Source organism: Gambusia affinis, linkage group LG02 (genome assembly GCF_019740435.1).
Source record: "Gambusia affinis linkage group LG02, SWU_Gaff_1.0, whole genome shotgun sequence".
Taxonomy (NCBI): domain Eukaryota; kingdom Metazoa; phylum Chordata; class Actinopteri; order Cyprinodontiformes; family Poeciliidae; genus Gambusia; species Gambusia affinis.
In genome coordinates, this window is record NC_057869.1 from 26,921,104 (window position 1) to 26,945,268 (window position 24,165).

At 41.3% G+C, this 24,165-nt stretch overlaps 1 protein-coding gene across 3 annotated transcripts; it reads left to right on the forward strand.

Annotated features, from left to right (window-relative positions):
* Positions 1 to 23,588, forward strand: LOC122842238 (zinc finger protein 710-like). Of its 3 annotated transcripts, none has more exons than XM_044135946.1 (6): positions 5 to 180; positions 579 to 675; positions 16,378 to 17,955; positions 20,638 to 20,829; positions 20,993 to 21,164; positions 22,510 to 23,588. In XM_044135946.1, the coding sequence occupies exons 3-6, from the start codon at positions 16,420 to 16,422 to the stop codon at positions 22,689 to 22,691; spliced, it is 2,082 nt and encodes a 693-aa protein (XP_043991881.1). In that variant the 5' UTR covers positions 5 to 180; positions 579 to 675; positions 16,378 to 16,419; the 3' UTR covers positions 22,692 to 23,588. The 3 variants fall into 3 exon arrangements, with proteins under 3 accessions (XP_043991872.1, XP_043991881.1, XP_043991885.1); XM_044135950.1 differs by lacking the exons at positions 5 to 180; positions 579 to 675 and adding exons at positions 3,554 to 3,613; positions 3,726 to 3,803; XM_044135937.1 differs by lacking the exon at positions 579 to 675 and having other exon boundaries at positions 1 to 180.
* Positions 23,589 to 24,165: the final 577 nt, after the last annotated feature.

The following is a 24,165-nucleotide window of genomic DNA, read 5'->3' on the forward strand; positions in this document are numbered from 1 at the left end:
ACATCGGGCTTCTACTTGTGGCGCTGAGGAGGAGCTCGCTTGTTTATTCATTCACGTCAGCCCCTTTTCCCTTCCCTTCCCTCCTTCCTGCTACACAACGGGGACCCAGCGTTCAATGTTTTTTCCCATTTTGATGCTCACCACAGACACGTCGCCACCATAAACCGCTTTTGGAATCAGGTGAGTTGTGCTTTTTCTCTCGTTTTTCCCCTCGTTGTGGTGGTGTTACGGAGCGGAGGGCAGCGCGAATTTCTACCGCTGATAGCGTTCACTTATCCGGGCCGGCGAGGCAGCAGCAGCAGCAGGAGGAGGAGGAGGAGTGTTTCAACCATAACTTATCAAATTCCTCCCGGTCAGCCCACATAAATATTTACACCTTTTTTAAAAAATTGTATTTGCTTTCCCGCCTCTGCGCTTCGAACCCCTCGTCTTTTCGGTGCGGCTTTTCCTCGTCGTCGCGAGCGCAAACACGGCGATGTAGGTCAGCAACTACAGTCAAAATGTCGTCTTTTCTTTTCTCTCTCTCCCTCTCTCTCTCTCTCTTTTTGTACTTCCACATTCTCTCCTGCCACAAACAGATGGCGTCGACAGAGCAGGGGGGGATGGAGAGAGTGGGGAAACAGCCGCAGAAAGGAAGAGGGGCGACACCGGGCTACGGTAGCCCATCACTAATCTGTACGTTCACACAGCCTGCTCTTCATGCCGACACACCGGAGGCTAGGCTGTCTGCTAGGCCTGCCTTCAAGAAAGTTTTTGCTCTTGACTTGTCGCGTATTTCCTTTCCAAGAAGTTGTTTTGTTGCTGTTTTTGTGGCTTTGAGCAGACCAAAATATCTCTGATCTGAGGTAACAGCTGTGCTTCGGCTCTGAGGCCACAATTTCGGTTCGAAGCCCGGGTCAGAGCTGATATTTTGGACACCTGGAAGATGTACTGCAGCAGATGACCTGTAGCCCGGCCTGCTTGCTGCTGCTGCTGCTGCTGCAGCATGGACGACAGCCTTCCACCAGCTGGCTGAATCCCCCAGTGCTGTGCGAGATCGATAGGCCACGCAGGTATCCTAATGAGGCCAGTGCATTTCAAACAGCCTTGCTGGTGGGGCATTAGGGTTTCTTGCGTTTGCACCCTCAGTTCTGCCCTATGAAATGAACTGCAAAGGAGAGTGAGTAATCACCCTGCTGACCCTTTGCATACACACATACCTGCCATGCAGTAATAAGGATGGTGCACTGCATGCAGCAAGCCAGCTGCAAACCTAGCATAGCATTTGGCAGGCTGGAGGGGGCTTAAAGATATGCTCTGATGCAGTTCAGTGGATTGCAGTAATTAAAAAAAAAAATCTTCCCCCCCTTGTGGCCTTCAGGTCATGTGATAGATGTCATTTAGATGGATATAGCCGCGTGATTCAGCGGTGTTAATGAAGTCATGTTGCACAAGGTGATTCACTTGTGTCATTTAACATCCCGAAGACGATGAAAATGATGTTTGTTGCAACACCTGAGGGGGAAGTGTGTTGTATGGTGTTGCTTTTGTTTTCTGAATTCTGGAGTTCTCTCATACCGACGTGGATTTGATATTTTTGTCTGTGGGTGTACCAGACACGCTCCAGTGAGATTGGAAACGGCCAGCTCTTCTACGATCGGTGATGAGAAGGTTGGATATGGAAAAATCATACGCCTTCCCCTCCGGATCTCTTACACCTTTGCTTCCGACCTTCTCCGCGAATGCGATTTGTCAAAAACATCGTAAACATGAATTTAAGTTGCCTCTTAATTCTGCAACATAAATATGCTTTGAGGCCTCAGCCAACGATTATTTTAGTGATCAGTTATTCTGACGATTAATCAATAAGAAAAAGTTGGCACTTTCTGCAGAGTTTTTAATTAAAGCGCTTAAGCTTATTTTGTACAATATTAGAAATACCTTGCATAAGAAAATGCAAATAAATATTTCAATCTCTTCTTTTTTTTTAAATTAGAAAATAAGCATTTTACCAAATATAATTCAATACCAAGGCCTTCCTTTAGTGAACGCTTGAGCATTTATTGCAAAGGATGCATCTGGAGCTAACACCAACATGTGAAAAGTTTCCTGCTTAACTTAACATCAGCACAGTGTAGGGCTGATCTGTTGATTTTTTTTAAATTATTTTTTTGACTAACCAATTAATAACTGGATAGCAAAAGATACTTAGTAGTTTGTTTTAACCAGGTGAAACTGAACTATGCCACTTGAAGACTTCTAGATAGAAAGTATTTACATACAAAGAAGTGTTTTTATTATTCTTAAATTCAAAATGTACTTTTTTTTTTTGTATAGTTTTGGTTTAATTTCCACTCCGATGGTGGTGTTCTTTCAGCAAATGGGCTTTTTAAGACTTTTGTGTACTCCGGGTAATGATTAATTGCTTTTCTATATTAGTTGACAATTATTTCAGTAATTGATTAATCACAATAAATATGATTGTCATTAATTGCAATTAGTATTAGCCCTGATATGCTCTCTCCCTTTGTGACTCTGTCTTTCACTTCCCGATGTTTTACACTCACTCAAGCATTTGGAAAAAAAAAAAAAAAGTTCCATAACCTTTAACAGATTGTTTAAAAATGGTCGCCGCATCGCGGTAGAACAGCGCTGCCATCTCGCCAGCTATCGATGGTCCAACTGTGGAGCTCAACAAGGTTGGGTTGGTGAGTTGGACCCTGATCCGTTTTCAGTTTCAGGATTTACACCTTCGTTTTTTTGAACTTTTTTTTATTTTTCTTTTAAATTTACTACAAGGAAAAGTGAAATCTCCCCAGTTTGGATCAATAGTATGTTATTACACTGCTGCTGCTGCTGCTGGTATACAATCTGTATTCTGCTCAGAGAGGCCTAAGCCATTCGCTCATGGATTATAGTCAGCAAAAGAGTGCTGCACAGGACCTGGTTAGATTTATTTATTTATTTATTTTTTAAAAAGAAAAAACAATCTGAGAGATTTCTGTGACTTGCGACACTTTTGTTCATGTAAATTGAATTAAATAAAAATGGCCTCTTTTTCGCATTCTTCTTTATCAGGAAGTGGGAATGAAGCTGAAAAGGGTTTAGAAAAAGCTGGTGATGGTGTCAGCACATTGCAGTGCATGGCTGTGCTGCAGGCAGGCTTTTAAAAAAAAAAATGGGGGGGAAAAAAAAGAGAAAAGCTGATGTTTCTCAAAGCACAAAGGCCTAATGTGTGCTGCCTGCTGGATACAGTCATGCTGAACAATATCCAGCATGCACCGCCGGTTTGTTTGTGTTTTAAAAAAGCACCGTGTGGCCACGGCGATAAATCCTTCAGACTAGAACGTGGGCTGGGTTGCAAACGGGAGATTTTTATTATTAATTTACTCTTGCTTTTAGACTCAGAAACGAGCCAACGGGTTCCTCTGCGCGGTTTTAATAATTTAATGTGCTGTTTTGGATTGCGTCACAGTTCTGCTAATGGTTGAATGTTTTGCAGACGCGACCGCCGGGCCAGTAATCTAAACGGTCGCGCGGTTGAAAGTGAGAATTTATTAGAACAAAAACAACAGTCTCGTCAACTGTTGTTGTCATCACAAGAGGCTTCGCCACGCTGTTGGCCTGCTTCCATGTAGGTAGATATGCATTTGTATTTTTAGAGGCACACAAGCAAAGTCTGCTGTAAATTTAGCATCCAGACTGACGGTGCCAGGATTGGACGGTGATTTTTTTTTTTTCCTTAGCTCAAGACGCATCAGAGGTCTCTAATTGTTGGCATTTGACGGTCTCTTGATACTGGATCTTTGAAAGTGGCCTGTGAGGTACGTTTAGTCAGTAAGTAGACTGGGAAAAAACTTGTTTGGTAGTTTAATGCTGACAAAACAAACATCGTCGTTCAGATCTAGCCTTTGTGGCAGATTGACACGATAGAAAACTTTGTCACCGTTTTCTGGTCAGATACAATTGAATGTTCAAGCACACAAGAGATTGTAGAGAAAAACTCAAATATGATGATCCTGAACATCTATTCAGTGTAGGGAAGCATAATGGTGGCTGCATTATGCTAAGGGCATGAAAACAAATTAAACATGTAAATAATCTGGTCTATTCTCATCAAATTTCTAGTCTAAACACAAAGACTACAAGGGTTTTGTAGTCTTTATGGATCCTTTTTAAAAGAAAGGCGTGGCGTGTCTTAAGTTTTTAGTGCCAGTTTTTATAAATTTGGTCTACTCTCATCACCAACAATGGGATATGGGTTACTCATTTTTGAAGAAGGCGAATGAAATTAGAATGAAAGCAAATGCTGACAAATATTTGTATCCTATCTGAGACATTTCTTTTTAAGAGGGTTTTATTTTGCTTGCTCATTGATCAAGGAAAGTATCAAAAGCTCTTTTTCTTTTTAAAAAAAACATCCATTTCCATAAACCACCTGCTCTTGTGGTTTAAGTTTGTATCGGAATCATTTTGACGGCCTTTAAGGGCCACAAAAGTCTCTATATTTGATGACTTCTCTGACAGAAAAAAATAAAAAATTGTATCGGCCAAAATCGGAATCGCCAGGTCAGACTTTTTAAAAATTGGTGATCGGCCAGAAAACTGCAGTCGGTGCATCCCTAATTAGAATATTTTGTCCAGGTCACCAAACATGTCATTTATACACAAATTATTTTAGAGCTTATTAAAGCTTCTTAAAACTCTTAGACAGAAAGACATCTGCCTTGTTTTTTTCCACACTGATCACACACCAACAATTTGGCCCTATCAGTCGTCACCGCTCTATACAGCAGTAATTGTTGGCCTTTGACTTTGGGATTGCTGCAACCCTCCACTCAGTCAGCTGACTACCAGCTCCCAGCACAATGCAGAGCCGTGGCCTAGTTCATGCCCTCTTCGGTGTAATTTTAGCCGTGTGTCATAACGTGCGTGCGTTGTGGTTGCGTCTCTTCGTCCCCTCTCCCTCCTGTCCCCACGTCTCCGTCTCTCTGGGTGAGGCTCGTGCAGTTCTCACTCTGTCCAGTCGGCGCTCCGGTTGGTACTACTGGGCCACTCGTCGCAATTTTGCACCTGACAACCCATTTTGTTGCTTCGCTGCTTTTACGTTGATGGGAAGATGACATCTCGCCGCTGAATCCTAAAAGTCTCCTCCGAACTGAACGACAGCACAACAAGGAAAACGTCAAATATATCAAAATACATGGGTACAGCCTGAATAAATTGTTAAAATATATTCAGTTTCTTTTTGATGTGACGAGACTTTTTGTTAAATTGCCTCTTCGTTCATTAATTGGAGAACGAACATTATCATTTTTGCTGAAGCATTTCCTTAAACATCACTATGCAAGACTAAGTTTGATGTCTAGGGTTCTGTTGGGTCGCAGATGTCTCTGCCTGGTGAAGAACAAGATGAGAAAAAATTTCCCCTCAGAATCCCTGAGTGCAAATTTGTCAATGTGAACAAATGTTCTAAGTCTTCGTTTGCATCTGTCCGTGGATTCAGCGAGATCCCGACCCCACCGTACGGTTTGTGCATTAAAAAGACAACTGTGGACAAGATACTGGTAAGCTGTGATGAAGTCAGAGTAGGGATAGCACAGGAAGTAGGGAAAGATGAAACATGGGGAAAGGAATGGAGTATCCATGGAAATGTAAAGAAAGAGGGATGGGAGTGAAAGGAGAGACAAATGAACAAAATGGAGGGCTTTGGAAAGATCAGGAGAGATGGCATTTGTGGAGACGTAAAGACATTAACTGATTACTTTGAGTTCAGTGTAACTATGTTGTCTTATGGCTAGAATAAAATTTAATATGGTGTACATTTCTCATTTTAGAAAAAGGAGCAGGGATTCCTCTCTGACATTAATCCTGAGAAGTTTTTGGAAATCCAGAGCAGGGTCGCTGGACTCCAGGTTAGGGTAGTTGGACTCTTCGGCAGCATCAGCTCTCATCACATCGATTTCTGGGATCTTTTTAATGGACGTAATTAGGCTGCTTATGCTGGATGACGGCTGCAACTCGCCACTGATTACTTCAGAGGGTTCAGGGTTACTTGGGCTGTTTGTGTGGGTGTAAAGACGCTTCTCTTTGGGGTCAAGTACTTAATATTTATTAATATGTTGTTGATTATCGGGCAATGAATCGCAATAAAATTAGACATAAACTCTAACTCCCTCAAAGTAAAAGCTCTAAATGCACTAGAACAGCATTTCTCATATTTGTCTTGTCTGATTGAAATGTCTGATTTCTGTCCATGATGGCTGTACCTTTTCACATCAAACAATCTGCTATGTTAATTTAATTAGACATGTTCATTTGAAGGCGTGTTGTGATTAAAATGTATTCATCATTACATCAGTTTTGACACAGACTAGCAAAAACAAAAACCATACCTTATATCGAGCTTATATTTACGTCCATGTGCGTATTGCTCAGAGTATTAGGCCTTTGTAGGGTAACACTGTTGTGGTCCTTCTTTAGTTTTTTTTATACAATTTTTAGCAAAATTGTATAACAAGCATCCTGTCATTCTGGGTTGTTCACAGTGAACCCAAAGGAATCGTTTTCATTTTAGCGTAGCGCGAGTCAGGTTCAATTAACATGCTCTGTGTAATGACATTTATTATTATTTTTTTTTACTGGCAGCTCCGTCTGATTCAGTATGATCAGATTGCAGTGTTTTTGTTTGTGCATTTGATGGTTGATCACTGGATCAGTCCAAGTTAAAACATACCGTCCGCTGCCCTCTGGTGAACAAAGAATATAATGTCAGAAGACGTACTCTTAACTAAACCCCTCTGTTCCTCTGGACATTTTATAATTCACTATCCTTCAGGGCTCCATGCAGGAAGCCTTCACTGACGCTCAGTGTACGGGTCCTCAGCTTTCAAACGCCGCTTTTAATCACAAATGCAGAGTCTTCCTGTCTCTCCTTTTTGCAGATCTTCTTGGATGCAAAAAACAATGTTTTTTTTTTTTTTGGCTTTTTAATTTTAAAGTTTATTGACTTTGAATTTTTTAAGATTTAATAATAAAAATGTCCAAATAATTAAACAAGCATTTGATTACATAAAGTCCCAAAAGCAATTCAGTGTTAAGATACTTTCAGGAAGATAATGATCCTTTAATAGAAACTTTAACTTGGGACGCACTGCTCCATTTTTTTCACTTCCGATGCCGATATCAATCTAATACAGAAAAACGGTGCCGCACTGATTTAAGATGGTTCTTTTATTACAAGTTTATTTGAAATCTCTGCACCAGTACAGCACATTTCTTCACAATCTGGGTGAAACATGTAAAAACAACATCCATTCATCCATTCATTCATTCATTCATTCATTAGGAATTCTTAATATAACGTAAAAATAAACAATAACGCATGACTTCACTCACAGCACCAAGCATAGAATTAGACTGAGCAGATCCGCCTTTGTTGATCGGGCACATTGTCGCGATACTTGAGCTAGAACTTTTTTCAATATTGGGCCAATACAGATATTGAAATGAGATCGGTGCATCTCCACAGTGTGTGTACACTTTTGCAGTAGGAGTGTTGAAGTTGTGGTAACTTAGAAGACACCGGGGTTAAGAAAGCTGTCTGAGCATTGGGGTGTTTGTTAAAGGAGAAAGAATGGCATGTAGGCTCTTACCTCCAAAGTGCTTAAATTGTTTCTTTTCCTCTGTTCAGTTTGTAAATGTGAAAGAAGAAAAAGAACAGGAAAAACACTTTAACTGCAGCCGCACTAGCCGGGTGGGAGAACATGCAAATGTCTAACACTTTTCTGGTGTTCTTTGAGGTCTGCCCTGCTAATTCTGACTTTGAATGATCTGGACTTTTTGTGTCACAAGTATTAAAACGTGTGAAGGAAGGCAAAAAAGTACATTTTTATAGAGGTAGTCATTTTGACACCAACAGAAATGAAGGAATGAATAAAAGGTCTTTGCTATTTAAAGACCTTTTATTTTTTTATTTTTTACTTTTATTATCTTGTAAACATACCAAATAATTAACTCAATGGATAGTTGTATAAAACTAACAAGTAGTTGCAGCAGATTGATGTTTTAAATGTGTGGTAATATTCGTGGTGCAGAAAACCTACCATTGTCTCCTTTTTTTATGTAGTGTGTTCACTAAAACATTTCCCAGGCAGCCTGGACACTTTCTAAAGGTTCTGTCCATTTCATTCTTGAAAAAGGAAAGGATGGGGATGGAAAAGTTTCCACTATGATTTTCAATCTTAAATGCGATCTTTTTTGTGCCGTCGTTGTTCCTAATGCTAATTAAACGAGACTGCAGTATTTGCGAACAAAACGTTTTGCGACCCGCTTTCGAAAGTAGACATCAGACAGTCCCGAACTGTTCACTGAAGTAATAATAATGCATGACAAAAGTTTGCGGACAGATTTAACATTGTTGAGCAATGGGTGGAGGAAGCTTTCCATTGAAAGGTCCGATGCAACATGTCGACACTGCTTCCTTCTGCTGTCGTTTACCGAGCCTGGCTTCTTCTGGTGCAAAATTATGACGCATCTCACGTAAAAGACTTGAAAGTCGGATAAAATGTGACCGTTCTCACTGCAGCCGCCTTAAAAACTATATGGTACGTATCCAATTTAGTACCACATTTGGAAATAGTAGAAATCCAATTTTTCTTTCCTGAAAAAATCAGAATTGGGTAATTCAGACTGCCATGAAAAAGTCAGAAGTGGGTTGTAAAAAAAAGTCTGATTTGTGTTGCATTTACTTGCTGTGTGAACGTTAGCGTAGGATGCTAGATAGATCCGGAGTTTGGACCTTCCAAAGTCCTTGAATGTCTGAATCGATTCAAAATGCTCACAAATAGACTTTAGTCTGCTTTTGTGAAATTTATATTTTTAATAATTCTTCTTTTTTTCAACTAAGAAAAAGCCAGGCAGCTAAGCTAATTTGTAAATTAAGTTATAGATTTTAAATGCTTAACATTTAACTTTGATTAAATGTTTAATCAAAGTTATTGCTAGACACTGAAAGATTTGCAATTAACAAACCTGAAAACTTTTTTTTTTTTTTATAGTATGCAGGATGGTTTAAGTCCCCCTCCAAAAATTTACAATATTTTTTCTTCGTTTGGGAGCTGTTCCATCATTCGATGTCTATTGCTGTTGACATTGCTGATCATTTGGGTAAAAATTGGCCGGTTCCAGTCTGGAGCAGATTGATCGGTGCACCTTCTTAAGCCTGGTTCTCCCACATAAACCCCTGAAGCGTCTCCTCGTCGTCTCTGCAGGTCCTGTCAGCATGTCATGGCCTCCTCTCTCCTATGGGCCCAGTTTGTGAACTCTTATGATGCATCAAAACCAGTCCAGATAGCAGCCTGTGTATGAGCTGCTTTTGCAGGACAGAAGAAGAAGAAGAAGAAGAAGAAGAGCACTGTACTGCAACGTATTTGTGTTCAACACGAAGACTTCTACTCTTGTTTTTCCTCTTTGGCTGTAGCCATGTTTGCAAAACCTCAAAAACAAAAAGCGAGGGGTTCTGGGCTCTCTTCCTCCCTCACTTGCTCTTGTTTTTTTTTTTTTGTACCTCTTTATTTTTTTTTCTTCCCCTCCCCCTCTTTCTGTTCCTCCTCTCTTCCTCTTTCACTCTCCCTCCCTTCGTGTTTCTCTGTTCTTTTCCTCCTCTCGGTTTCCATCATATTTCACCCCTCCCTGTCCTCTCTTCCTTTCCTTCTCCTTCTTTCTCTCTCACGTTGCACGCTGCCCCTCCCTGCATCTGTCTCGCTCTCACGTCGCTCCCCGTCTCATCTCTCTCTCTTTTTTCTTTCTTTTTGCTGTCTCGCTCTCGGTCTCTCTTTGCTCTCACTCTGCATCCTCCCATCCCCCACTGCAGCCTCTCATTTTCTCTTTCCCTCTTTCTCTCTCAGTCCTCTCCCGCCTCCCTGTCCTGCTCCCTTTATCTCCTCCCTGCTCTCCCCCCCTTCAATCCCTCTTTCATTTCATGCAATCATCTGTTCTCTCCCTCTTTCTCTCTGCTTGCTCCATTACGCCCCCCATTTTGTCTTCTGCCAGTTCCCTCTCTTTTCCCCTTTCCTCCATGTTCTCTCCATCTGGTTGTTTAGCCATACTTCTTCCTGAGATTTCGGACACAAACTTTTATTAAAACGTTGTTTAATCATAAAAATCCAACCTGACCAGAAGCAAGACATCCATACATCCAGAGTCGAAGATGAAATTTGCACCAAATAACATTTGCTTTTTTAAAAATTATTATTATTCAACTCGTCTGTCCATGGTGCCATTCAAATCACCCATCCTATACACATTGTTCTAAATAAAATGTGCATCTCGACCAGTGTTGATGCCTTTAACCTGTGGTTTCTCATAATGTGGCAGCTGCTTTGTTTGGACATGTTCAACAAGAGGCCAACTTTCTAGCCTGCAACATAAAGTTTTGTTCAACGTGGTTTGAGAAAAAGGAAAAACACAAAGGATGTGTTATTAGAATGACAAACTGGGATACTGCAGGTTAGGCCTTTTACAAATGCTTACTTTAGTAACTGAGTAATCTATTGATTATTCTGACATGAATTGAACAATTGGAAAAAAAAAATTGATTAGTCGTTCTGTAGCTGCTACTTAAGCTAACCAAAGAATGAAAGAGAAAATGCGAGTCAAAACAATTTGGTTCCTTTTTTTTAAATAAGAAAATATGAAAATGCAATTTGATTCAAATATCACTTCTAGTGTCATGTTTGAAGTATGAAAAACTTTTTTTTTTAATAAATTAGCTATTTCTAATCAATTTTTTCTTCTTCACACCATTACTCCTCTTGATCGGCAAGTTCACGTAGCGTTAATCAGAATGACTCTCCGTCCACGTTGGGTGTTGGTGAATTGTGCCAGAAACTTGAAACTGCAAACCCTCCCGAACTTCTTCCCCCACGGTGGTGGCAGCATGGTGCTGTGGGGATTCTTACGAAGCCTCTTACTGTCATAGTAGTGCCAAACAGACTGTGCCTGGCAGTCTGTGTTTCATTTATATTAATGTTATAGTGAAACATACCAGACCTAGCTGTGCCTTGCTGTTGGAAAATGTGCAAAAGAAATAACCAGTGATTAATAAGTAGAGTTTTTAAATTCAATTATAAAATTTGTATGCAATAATTAAGTCAATGAATGTTAATATTTTACATCAGACCTGTCACGATAACTAATTTTGCTGGACGATACATTGTCACACTAATTATTGCCATAAATGATGATAATGTTTTGAGACCACAATACATTGAATACGGCACAAAAATGCAAGTTTGCCCCCTCAAAAACTAATAACCAAATAAAACACAACTAAAAACAATAAATAAAAGTTAAATAAAAACCACACACAACTGAAATCATAAATAAAATGTGTTGTGAAGTTTCTGAACAAAATTGCCCTTAAAAAAATAGTAATCATCAGAATGGAAATATTCATCATGTCCTTGATTGCCTATTGCAACAGCCTTGTTTTAGATTAAATGTTATACTGAATATAATTATTTTTACTTAAATAATAGAACTCAACAGGTAAAGTTAGTATTGAACACACCACTACATTCCTAAATAAATGCTTAAAGCTGCAAATGACTACGACACAAAGAAATCAAACTACAACTTTACATAAGTAGGTTTGTGTAATGAGAAAAAAAAAGTGTCCCATTAGGAAAGTGTCACACAAGGAGTATCTGACATGGTGGGGCTCGCTCTTCAAAGTTGTGACATGGCTGTGAAATTATGGGAGAGCACAGTCTGCTCATGTTTGGAGGTCAAAGGTTTGAGCATGTCTGGTTAACAAAATCACCCCACACTTTCCAACTTGGTGACTTTTCAGGCAAGAGAAATTGATAGTGAGAGGTCATTTGTAAAGGTCTCGATTGGCTAGAAGTGACGTCCAACCACACTGACCAAGTTTAAATGAAATGACAAGCTGATGAGGTCAATCCCAATCCGGATGAGCCCACAGCATTTGACTTCAACCAGAGGAACTTGGATTACATCCTAATATTTCTAATAGGACTGGGCAATAAACCAGTTTTGGCTTTTAATTTAATTTTTGGTATTTGAGGATACATTTTTTGGAAAATCAAGATTTTTGTTTTTCTTACCAATGCACTGCTTGGGTCTCCATAATTCACAGCGATGGCAGGCGCCATCTTGTCTGACAAGCGTGTTTTACAACTTCGATTTTTATTTTTCATTTTTTTGGAGTTTGAATTCAGGTCAACTCTACGGGGGAGTTCAATGAGCACGTGAATAACGTCCTAATATTACCAGAATAAAGCCATAACAATAGGAGAATGAAGTAGTAAATTTTGTGAGGACAACCACACAAAAATAGCAGAAAATTGAAATGAGGAATGTATTCAAAACAGCACGTTGAATGCTTGCGGTGTCTCAAAATGGGACTTGTTTGGCGCTGGTCGGCCCTGGGGCCCGCGTTCTCACCTGCTCTTGGGTTTTTGCTTCCTCCCTAATTCTGCTGGAGGAGTCGAGCTAAAAAGAGATGGAAAGTTTGTCACTGTAGAAATGAAGTTGACGTAGAATAAAGACGGAGAGAGAAAAAACAAACATCTTTTGCTTTGTCATTTAACTCTGTTGTCCATGTTGCATTCTTCTCCCATCCCCCTCCGTCTCTTTCGCTCGTTCTGTCTGTTCCCTCCCCTCTTTTTTTTTCTTGAGTATTCCTTCCATCCACTCTCATCTCCCTTCTCTCTCTCTCTCTTTTCTTCCATTTGCTCATCCCCTTGTCAGTCACCTTCCATCTCTTCCATTCTCATCCTCTTTCCGTCGTCTTCGTCCTCTAACCCTGACAGACGCTTCCGTGTAAGTCTGTCCTTGAAACAGACTCGCAACTATTTGGTTTTATCTGGTAAAACTCACTTAATGAGGGACAGAAAAGATGGAGGTGAAGAACAAAAAGAGAAACATGAGTAGAACGACTGAGATGGAGGAGTACTTGGAGAGTATAATCTCAGACGTATATGATTTCATTGAGCTCGTATGTTGGGACTTTGAGGTGACTTGGCTCGTTTATCCTCAGTCACACGCTCGCTCGGCGGAGGAACGTCGGTGTTTGTTTCTGCCGTATGTCGTTAGCGCTGCTGCGATCACTTTTAAAACTGTGCAAGCGACGGGGAGGAAGAGGAGGAGGAGGAGGATGGGTTAGCGCTCGTGCCCGCCTCCCCTCCGTCCCTCACGCTTAAAAAGAGAGGCAGACGGAGCCGAGTGTCACTCACGCTGAAGAATGAGGTCCTTAAAGCACCTGAAACTTCACAGCCGCAGGAGCGTGGTGAGTTTGCTGGCTGCCGTGTTCAGCGTGGTGGAAAGACGCGGTCGTTGGTTGTCTTCAGAGATCCAGTGATGCTGTTCTGATTTTGTTTATTTGTTTGGAAAGTTGCTCCACATGGTTGTCAGTCATGTAGGTCTCCTTCTGTTCGCTTGTTACCACCTTCCTTCATTGGATCTCTTTCCTTTTTCTTCTCTTTCTCCGAATTGCTTTACCTGACATTTTACTATTCAGTCTGGCTTTCATTTTGGATTTTTTTTTTCCTTCCTCTGTCTCCAGGTTACTCATCGCCTCTCCCTCCCATCCTTTTCTGTCTGTAGGCATCTTTCATTCCCTCTCTTATTCTTTCTCTCTCTTAGCCACTGCTTCCTACTTCCTTCCTCCAATTCCTTCCTGCCTCTCAGTCCCTCGACCTTTCATTAATCTTTTTCTCTCTCCTGTCCTGCCCCTGCGTTAGACTCATGTATGCTTTGAGCTTCCCCTCCCTCTTTCCTTCTTCCTCTCTTTCTACTGTTTTCCCCCCGCTCTCTTGCTGTTTTCCACTTTTTTTTTTATTCCTTAATCTTGCTCAGGTCTTCCCTCCCCGCCCCTACAGCCTCCTCTGCACTTCACTGTGTGTGTGGAGATCTAACCCTCCTCAACACTCACACCATACATAGTTATTGTGGTGGATTGAGATGCTGTCTTTCATACTTCCTGTGGCTCATGTCCCACATCTCTGGGTTTCCTTCATTCATGACAGAGAAAATCAAGATGCACATATCGGAGATTTTGTGCCTTATTGCCTATGCCAATTTCTGCTGGCATCGATTTTAGCCCATTTCTACCTTTAAGAAAACCTACCTAAATAAATAACAAAACACTATGTGTCCCTTGCTCATTTGCCAGATTATATCTTTCTGCATTCTGCCCCATATCAGAAGATCATAGCAAAATAAAAAGACTATAGCTGTCTGTTTAGGTTGATACTTGACTGGAAAAGCTCTGACTTGAGGTCATGTGTTGTTAATTTATTGTCACTACCATATACGGGTGATTAATAAAACATTTCTCCTTTCCTTCAAATAAAAAATATACTTTTGTTGTGACTAATGGATAATTATTTAAATCAGGACCACACTAAACTCTGCAGGGAACCAAGATTTTACTATAATCTAATGCAAAGACAACATGAGAAAACATGTGACATTTTAAGGTCTATCGAGTCATAGCCAAGTTTATTTGTATCACACATCTCATCGACAAGGCAGTTCAATGTGTTCTAAAGTCATAATAAAGTAAACAATTATGAAACAAGCAACAAACATTTAATTTTTACCATTGGTCAAATGCCATCATCAAAATCATAAAGAATAATTATATTCCAGCTATCAATCAAAATCAACTCTACCCACATGGGTTCTTAGCCTTGATGTAAAGGAGCTCAGTGTTTCTGCAGTTTTGTAGTTTTCTGGTAGTTTGTTCCAGAGAGTGTTGACACTTGGCACTGACATGCTTCCTGAGAGTTGAGTTTATAGATGGTCATTTTTTTTTAAAAATGTACAAGGTTCCTACTACACACTCTTAGAAAGCCTGGATTAGTATGAAAAATGAAAATTGAGTTTAGAAAGAAATTAAAATGTCCAGAATTTATTTCATATCATTTAAAAGATAAAAATCGTTTTGAAATTGGTTTACATTTCGATTCCGACTTTCCCTGTTTATTTGCTACATTTAACCTTAAGTCTTAGTTCAACTTATTTATCACTTTGGCTTTGGAGTGACTAGCAGTTCACTCATTTATTGATAAACTTAATAACAGGCTATTTGTCCAGGAGTGAGTGTATTAGTCTTTGTTGGCCCTTTTACTTCCAAGTTTTAAACAAATCACTGATGTTCCCATGTTTCAGGGATTTTTGGAAAGGAAGCTATTACTGATCACTTGAACCTGCATACATTTAGCAATCTGAAAGTAGCACTTCCTCCGCCTCCTTCGTTAAAACCTGACAGCTTATGGTACCCAAAACAAAGCAAATTCAAAAAAATACTGAGGACCGTATATTAAAAGTTTTACTTGATGGAATCTAGAGCTTGCAATATCACAATTTCCCAGGATTGCTTGGATGTGATATTTTTACAGGATATGATATTTCAAGTGTCATACGTTCATGTTTTGCAAGCCAATAATATCGTTGGCTAGTTTCATGGTCTCCCAATTGCTCCTACATATATTTTTAGCATACTTAAATATATTTGTAAGTATACATTTAGCAGCTGAGATGCTGTAGCTCAAGGACAATGGTAGGGACATTGTGAGGATGGAAAAAATTAGGAAAATGTGTGTAAATCTGAACTGACGTTACTGTCACAATGTTGAACACTAGTATTGTAATTATATTAGCAATTGGCACTACCAGTCTCTGTGTGTACTCCTTGGGTGGCCAGTAGATTGTACCTTAACTGTGAGGGTTTCAAAACACTGCAAACCAAGTCCTGGAGAGCATCTCAAGTTATTTTTATTAGTTATTTGTGGGAAATCTTAAAAACAATGGTGTACATTTGGCTACCTTTTTATCTTTTAACCATTCAGTTTCTAAGTGGCATTCCGAATGAAAGACTGACATGTGTCTATAGAAAATGGATTCAGTACCACTCTGATGCTGAAACCAGTTCACTGAGTCTGTTTCAATCATCCAACCTAAAGATTGTTATTTTCAGTGCAACCCGTACAAGTCTTTATGTGTGGTCCAATTGCTGATTTTTTTAAAAAACAACCTGGTCAAGCAAAACGTCGACTGATTCCAGTCAAAGGCTAATAGAAGTGTATTTAGTTGATCTCGGTAGGAGGGGCGTGGCAGTGAATCTTGAGTTTTATGCTAACAACTCACTTGTAAATAAAGTCGCTTCTTATTAAATGGGATTTAGAAGTATGGTTTTCTTCCTTAATAAGTCGGGGTACTCATGTCATTCCATTGTTTCTGCAACATTTTTGTTTATTGTCCAGTATGGACTCACGAATGTTGACCATAGAAATCCATAAGGAACTTTGCCTCTGTGTGGTTAGACTATGCAAACAATGTCTAAAGATAAACTGTCTCTTTCTGTTCCAGGAGGAGGCGAGCCGGCGCCTGGGTAGATGTGAGCCCAAGGTAATGGCCAGGCTGGTGGACATAAGCACACAGACAGATCCCGTAGTTGTGCTGTCCTTGGCCCAGGCCGCCGTGCTAGGTCTCATCTCCCAGAATGAAGTGTTTGGAGCTACCATCGCACCCAATGGCTTCTACACCGGCGAACCCAAAGAGTCCCCTGCACCGCCAGTAGACGGAGTCGACTACGAGTACGCAGACCAGCTTATCGGTGCCAACGGAGATTACCTTGGAGACAATTTAGGAGAAGACGGCCAGATGCAGCCCAGCTGCAGCCAGAGACGGTGGCAACAGGCGGCACCGCCACCGCAACACGTGGACACCAAAATGGTCCTCCCTGACCGTCACGCTCTCCAAGGCAGTGACGTGACCTCCTCCCACGTGAAAGGGGAAGGGGTAACCTCTGCTATGCCCTCTTGTGTCCACATGCTGAACAATATGGCGCCCAGAGGGGGATTAATTCAGGTAGATCCAGCCACTCTCAGAGGCCCCAACAAGAACTGTGCAGAATGCGAGCGCGAAGTCACCAACCAGCAGCAAGCAAACACTCATGTCCATCCTCCGCCTGCCCAAGTGGTACATAGAGGGGCAGAGCAGGGTCACAGGGGACTCCAGCCTCAGCGCCCTATGGGGGGCCACTGTCGAGGAGCTAGAGAGGACGAAGAGGAGGTAGAACACCCGGGCAACACTATGATGAAGCCCAATCAACAGGAGGAAGCTATCAGCAGCTACTTTCAGACCAGTGAGGTGGGCAGCTATGACTCTACAGAAATGGGCATGGGCGGCGAGTACGAAGATGGCGGCCAGAGCATGATGTGGACAGACGGCAGTGGCGGAGCGCAGCATCAGCAGCCCCCACACCCTCAGCCTCCCCGGCGACATGGCGGCCGCAGAGTGGACCGGCTGGACATAAACATCCAGATCGACGAGTCGTACTGCGTGGATGTTGGAGATGGCCTCAAGCGCTGGAAATGTCGCATGTGTGACAAGTCCTACACATCCAAGTACAACCTGGTCACGCACATCCTGGGCCACAACGGCATCAAACCACATGCCTGCCCGCACTGCGGGAAGCTCTTCAAGCAGCCCAGTCACCTTCAGACTCATCTGCTGACCCACCAAGGAACGCGGCCCCACAAGTGCACTGTCTGCAAGAAGGGCTTCACCCAGACCAGCCACCTGAAGCGACACATGCTCCAGCACACCGACGTCAAGCCATATAGCTGCCGGTTCTGCCGCCGGGGCTTCGCCTACCCCAGCGAGCTGCGGGCGCACGAGGTGAAGCACGAGCGCGGCCGCTGCCACGTCTGCTCGCAGTGCGGCATGGAATTCCCCACCTACGCCCACCTCAAGCGACACCAGACCAGCCACCAGGGCCCACACACCTTCCAGTGCACCGAGTGCAACAAGTCTTTTGCATACCGGAGCCAGCTCCAGAACCATCTGCTGAAGCACCAGAGCCCGCGGCCTTACACCTGCTCCCAGTGTGGCCTGGAGTTTGTGCAGCTCCACCACTTACGTCAGCACTCGCTAACTCATAAGGTACTCCTACCAGTCACTTCTCACCTTTTGTGACCTTTAGGTTTTCCTGCTAACAATTATCCTGTGCAATATTCTATGGGATGAATGTGGTTTGAAAGGGCAGAATTATGTTTTTTCCAGCCACATAGTTCCAATTTATAACACAATCAATTAATCAACACAATTGTTTGTTTTGAAATGCTCTCTATATATCAAATATGACTTAAAAGAAATTTGACTTTATAATTTAATTTCTTGAATGCTTTAAAAACTCTTTCTTTAACTCCAGTATAAGAAACTCCTAAAGGTTGCTTTGTTAAAACCTTCAGGAGTTGATAGAGACCTCCTCTACTAACTCTTTCAACAAAATTTCCACCAGCATAGCGCTAAAAAGTAGCTGCTATGATGAGCTCAGGAGATGCGCAGCTCCACCAGTTGTTTGCTAATTGCTGCTGGCTAGTCTGAAGGAGCTGATTTGCATAGTCGTGGGGGAAGGCTGCTCTGTGAGGTGGAACCTCAGCAGCTTGGAAACTACAGCTCCGAGGAGGAGTTACGTCTGGGAGGCGGAGCTAGGTCCACCCAGACGTTTTGCTTAGCTGAACGGTTGCCATGGGAGATTAAAGGATTTCTCAAACATGCATGAAAGAATCAAAGCGAGCGCAGCATCAGTAGCCCCCACACCCTCAGCCTCCCCGGCGACATGGCGGCCGCAGAGTGGACCGGCTGGACATAAACATCCAGATCGACGAGTGTGTTTCCACACTCCACGTGTGTTTTTGATGAGGAAATAACATTATAACATATGCTAACCTTTTAAAGTCTCTTTATTGAGACAACAGAAACAGTTCTGGGATAATTTAAATTTTATCTCCCTGTGAAGTATAATACGCAATCTGTTGCTGTGCACTGATGGTCAGCTTGACAAGCATCTCCACAAACCCCTTGTCAAAGTCCTCGTCTGATTGAAATTGAGAACTAATTAGTTTCTCTGCCTGCTCACACATTTGTGGAGACGAAAGTCAGAGGACAGCGTGAGACCGTCTTTCCCCTGGTCTCTCCAAAAACCAATCACCTGGTGAGTTCTACTCAGATGACAAAAATATGCCATAGAGTGACAGATGAAAAAGATTATAAGAGGCTTTCTTGCAAACCCCACTCCTTATGATGTTGAAGGGTAATGACCACACTGGAGTCCATATTCCTTGTAGTGGTTTGGTTTTGTACCTGCTGTCTGTTTGGAGCTCCCCCTTGTGGACAAACTGGTTGTCGGGAAGAGAGTGGGCAGATGGACAGTTTTCTCACGCAAGCGCCGTCTCTCGATCCACAAGCACTGACTTGTTCTCATTCAGTCCCAACTTTTAGTCTCTCCCCACACTGACGGTAAAGTAGAGTAAATGAAGCAGCAGCACATTCATTTAGAAGAGCCTTGAGCCTGCTCCTGTTGTCTTATAAAAGATGTCTAGAAAAGGGCTTGTTTCTCTTTAGTTATCTCTTTTTGATGCACCTTTCTGACCTGCATGTTTGGGCAGCGATTTCATCCCCGGCAACATTTCATTTCCCTTTGGGGGAAGAAAAGAAAAAAGGATCTTTTTCAACTAAAATGAATTAAAACCGCTGTTGTACCACAGGCAGCGTTTGATCACCTCTAGACATGCTGTTTAGTATTAGTGTCCTGCAGGACCTGAGATCTGGAAACCAACAATTAATTTGTTGATTGGTTTGTATTTCTGTTTTTTTTTTTATTGCATTGTTTCCTGTAACCAAAACATTTATTGCTTTAGTTATCAGTATCTCATCTTCAGGAATGTACAGAAAACTTTTGCTGGAGTATTTTCTCAGTTGTAAGAATTTTATATGCCTACATTTTATGTACATTTTAACCGCCATTCAGAGGAAAGGTGTATTATCACTCAAGGGCTGCATACAGTTTACCAGGGTGGGCAAAATTAATCACACTATGGGCCAAAGTCATGGGCAAGCCTTGGTATTTATTGAGAAAATGTCTGCAAATCAGGAAGACTTAATGATATAATGAGAAATATTTTCATATGTAAACAAGCAAAGTTTCAGATATGAATTTAAAAACACAAAGTTATGCCTCTTCTCTTGTTGTAACCGTCAGAGTTTTACTTAAGTGGGAACCTTCGTAACAGCCTAGCAACAGCAACCACCACAGTAATGATAATTGTAATAACTTCCTTCAGTAACATTTCAACCATTCAGGTCCATGTCTTTATCAAAGCTCCATGCTAAACTCATGAGGTCGCTAATGCATATCAACAGAGAGCCTTCTGGATCACCACCAGAGCATTCTGGGAAATGTAGTATGCACTGTTTCCCAGCGGGGGATTTGGAACACATGTGGGCCACATGTACCGTAATTACACTGTGAGTTTGACACATATGGTCTATATGTAGTATGTGTATGTAGTGTCTTAAGCCGCAAACATACATTTGTTTTATTGGACTTTATTTGATAAATAAGGTCTTACACAGCTAGAATCTGGAGTAAAAACCTATGTTGAAGGGTTTCCGTCAAAGCATATTCAAGAAAAATTGTTACAACCTGCAAATAATCTCCAGCTCACCAAAAACAAGTTCAAAACTTTTTTTTTTTTTTTTGGTGTGTTTGTTTTTTTGTTTTTTTTTTTACATCATTCCCCGCTGCCTTCGCCGCGCGTTGATGTCCCTTGTGTTCCGCAGGGAATGAAGGGCCACAAGTGCGAGGTGTGTTCCCGGGAGTTCACCCTGTCCGCCAACCTCAAGAGGCACATGCTCATCCACAACAGCGTCCGGCCCTTCCAGTGTCACGTCTGCTTCAAGAGCTTCATCCAGAAGCAGACCCTGAAGACCCACATGATCGTCCATCTGCCCGTGAAGCCTTTCAAATGCAAGGTCAGCATTCGGACTCCCACGGTGGCGGCAGATCGACAAGATTCCAGTGACACAAATTTAACGCAAAAAGAAGGAGACGCTCAATCGTGTATTTTCTTTTAGTGTGTGTTTTATTAATGTCCACTTTTCTAAATTGCTACATTGTGGTTGTTTTGTGGGCCAGGTCTGTGGGAAGTCCTTCAATAGAATGTACAACCTGCTGGGCCACATGCATCTCCATGCCGGCAATAAGCCCTTTAAGTGTCCTTACTGCACCAGTAAGTTCAACCTGAAGGGGAACCTCAGCAGGCACATGAAGGTCAAACATGGGATGGACGTCTCACCAGAAGGTCAAGGTCAGGGCTGCTTTTTCATTTCAATGTAGAGTAAGCATCATGTCATCTTAGGTTAATAGATACTGCTTACCGTTTGTTTAAATCTTTATCTTGGGTTTCTGATTTTGCTAAGCTACAAAATGATACTTTCAGGGAGACTTTATTGATTTCACCAAAGGCAGCAATCACAGCTGCACTCTCGTTTTTGTTAAAGAAGACCATTCTGTCTCAGTAATAAGTAATTACAGGACTAGCAAACCTATGAATCTGGGGAGTGATCATTAAAAAGCCAGTCTAGCCACAAATATCCACCTACAGTCAGGCTGCCAACCAGAACACAGTACTGAGACAAATGGGAGCATGTTGTAAAGTTCCACCTACTGAACTGTTCGTCAGGCGTTAGGAAGTAACAAAGGTACAATAACTTTCACTTTTGACTCCTTTTGCTTGTTCTTCTGCACAACATAACTTCAGAAATCAGCCAACAAATGTAGATTTAGCTGTTCAGTCTAGTCTAAGGAACATGAGGATTGCATTTCATCAATGTGTCTAAACATCACACCAAACAGCAGTTTTACAATTGTTTCTGTAGCTTGAATAAGGTTTAAAAATGAAAGTTTGAGTCAAAATGCTATCTTTGTCATGATGGTTATTCATACTTTTGTTAATGACATCTTGAAGCTAATTAAGACTTAGACATCAACTCAGATCCTCTGTGGTACCTTTGAAAGGCGGGTGAAGACTTCTTATCCAGACGAGACTTTAGTGATACATTTTTATTTTATAAATCTTTTGGACATTTATTATTTTTAGGTTTATATTTGTAATTTTGCTTTTCGTTCTCTTATTGTTACTGCTGTCTGTTACTGTGCTAGGTTGGTTCAGGTAAAACTTGTCAGATGGATTACTTTTTTTTGTCACAAAGCGCAGTGAAAAAAGATTACATTGGGGGTTCCTCAAAGCTCCGTTCTCGGGCCACTTTCATTCATCATCCAAAAGCTGCAGGACACTGGTCCTCAAATCCAGGTTTTGAGGACCAGTAGGCAAGGGAGAGACGTGACAATGGAGACAGAGCTGATGAGTTGCTGGGTCACAGTTGTCCCCAGGTTAATGCAGCAAAGAGCACCTTCCTTGTTTTTGGTCCCGAAGTTGGAAATCAGGACTGAACCACAGAAACCTCTGTGTGGCTAAGTGATTGAAATTGATCTTAAACCTAAACATATTTTAGACTTGAAATTGTTCTAACTTTTTAACGCCTTTGTTTGTATTCCTTCAAATCATTTTGTGTATTAATCGTGGCATATAAATAGGCTTGCCTTCCCTTTGTCATTAATCTCTCCCTTCCTTTCTTCTTTTGAACGTGCAGAAACTCTTCCAGAAATGGAAAGCCAGGGCGAATACGAAGGCCAGAACTTTAACTTTACATCACCAGACAATATGGACAACAGCGGTTCCCAAAACCTCACAAAACTCACCACGGCGAACATGGAGGACATGGAGGAATATTACAATTTCGGGAAGGATACTAGCAGCTACACCACGCCATGAGTGTTAATGGACCAGAGAAGATGCCATTTCCCCCCTCCCTTCTTCCTCTGAAAGCTGATGGGAATTACAGAGTTGTTTTCACAGACTCTGGGGGAAAATGTTTTTTTTTTTTCTTTCTTCTTCTTCTCCTCCTTCTTCTTCATCCCTTCCTAGCTCGGGCCTCCTTCCAGAATCTGACGGACGATGATGGGAGGCCTGGAAGGAGGCGCGCTTCAAAGGAGCCGTTTCCACCCCCCCACCCCCCCACCCGCCTGCAGCAGAGACTCTGAAGCTGCTGATTGTGGTCTGGAAACTCCTTTCACATAATAACTAGACTTACTGACTCACAAACTGTCACTGATGGACAGTCAAACCTCTGTGTTGTGTGTATGTACCAGTTACTTAAAAAGAAGAAAACACTGCAGATGTGATTTAAAAAAAACAAAAAAACAACAGAGTCATCGTTCGCCATCTTTGTTCACGTATCCGACACACGGCATCGTATTCTGGACTGAAAGTGCCAGCTAGAAACATTTTCCGGCTCATCTTCCACCCTGTCCACCTGTTGCTCATTAAATACTGAGGTTTTGATAAATAGTCACCACATATTTATAGATTTCAGGTCGAAAACTGCTGGCATGTAAAAGCCCTTTCACTGTACAGATGTTTTCTGCGACATTCAGCGTGTTTACCCACCGTTTCTATTCCACATGGTCTAGCTTTACATGAATAACCTCTCCTGTGTAGTGGATATATCACTCTAGTTTTTGAATTACTGAGTAAATGATACGAAGCACTTTTTTTTTGTTTTCTCTTTGGGTTGAAACTTTTTTTTGTTTTTTTTGTTGGGGAAATAAGATTGAAAAATCTTTCAACCCCAAATATGGCAATATTATTAAACTATATTATTAAACAACAGATTTTGCGTCACTGGTAGGGTTATTTTAACTCGGAAATGTTTCGTGGACGCAAGAATTAGTTTCAGGACTAATTCTACGGCTGCGTTCATTTTTTTTTCAAGACATTCAAATATCTTTGGATATTTTGGGAAAATATTCAGAAAAAACAAAAACAAAGTAGGTGGTGCACAATCAGATCCAGTTTATATAGAGCTATCAATAGATCTAACTAAAACAGCATGAAAACCTGGAAGAATATTTAAATTTAACCAACATTATGAATAGTAACATCGCTCTTATATACTCATAAGTGAGAATAGTGTTGAATCTTGTGACATTTCTGACTTAAGTACGTTGTTCCAAAAATATTTTTATGTCTAAATTCTATAGTTTTTCATACTTTTTTAGAGTTTAGTGTATTTCTAGAGTATTTATATAGAACTTCACATTGAATTTATTACATCTATTTCTAAAGAAGTTAGGTTTTAAATAAGAATTTTTTTAAAAAGCCTCAAAATTGAAATTTCCCTGGCCGATGCCAATTTTAAGTTTACGCCGATGTAAAGTATTGGTCCCTATTTTGCATTAGATTTTTT

What these genes read in the sequence shown, in the direction of transcription:
- LOC122842238 (XM_044135937.1), top strand. Translation starts at nt 16,420, where the DNA reads ATGGCCAGGCTGGTGGACATAAGCACACAGACAGATCCCGTAGTTGTG. An exon ending in TGAAGCCTTTCAAATGCAAG is followed by an intron (nt 20,830 to 20,992) that starts GTCAGCATTCGG and finishes TTTGTGGGCCAG; the next exon opens with GTCTGTGGGAAGTCCTTCAA. An exon ending in CGTCTCACCAGAAGGTCAAG is followed by an intron (nt 21,165 to 22,509) that starts GTCAGGGCTGCT and finishes TTGAACGTGCAG; the next exon opens with AAACTCTTCCAGAAATGGAA.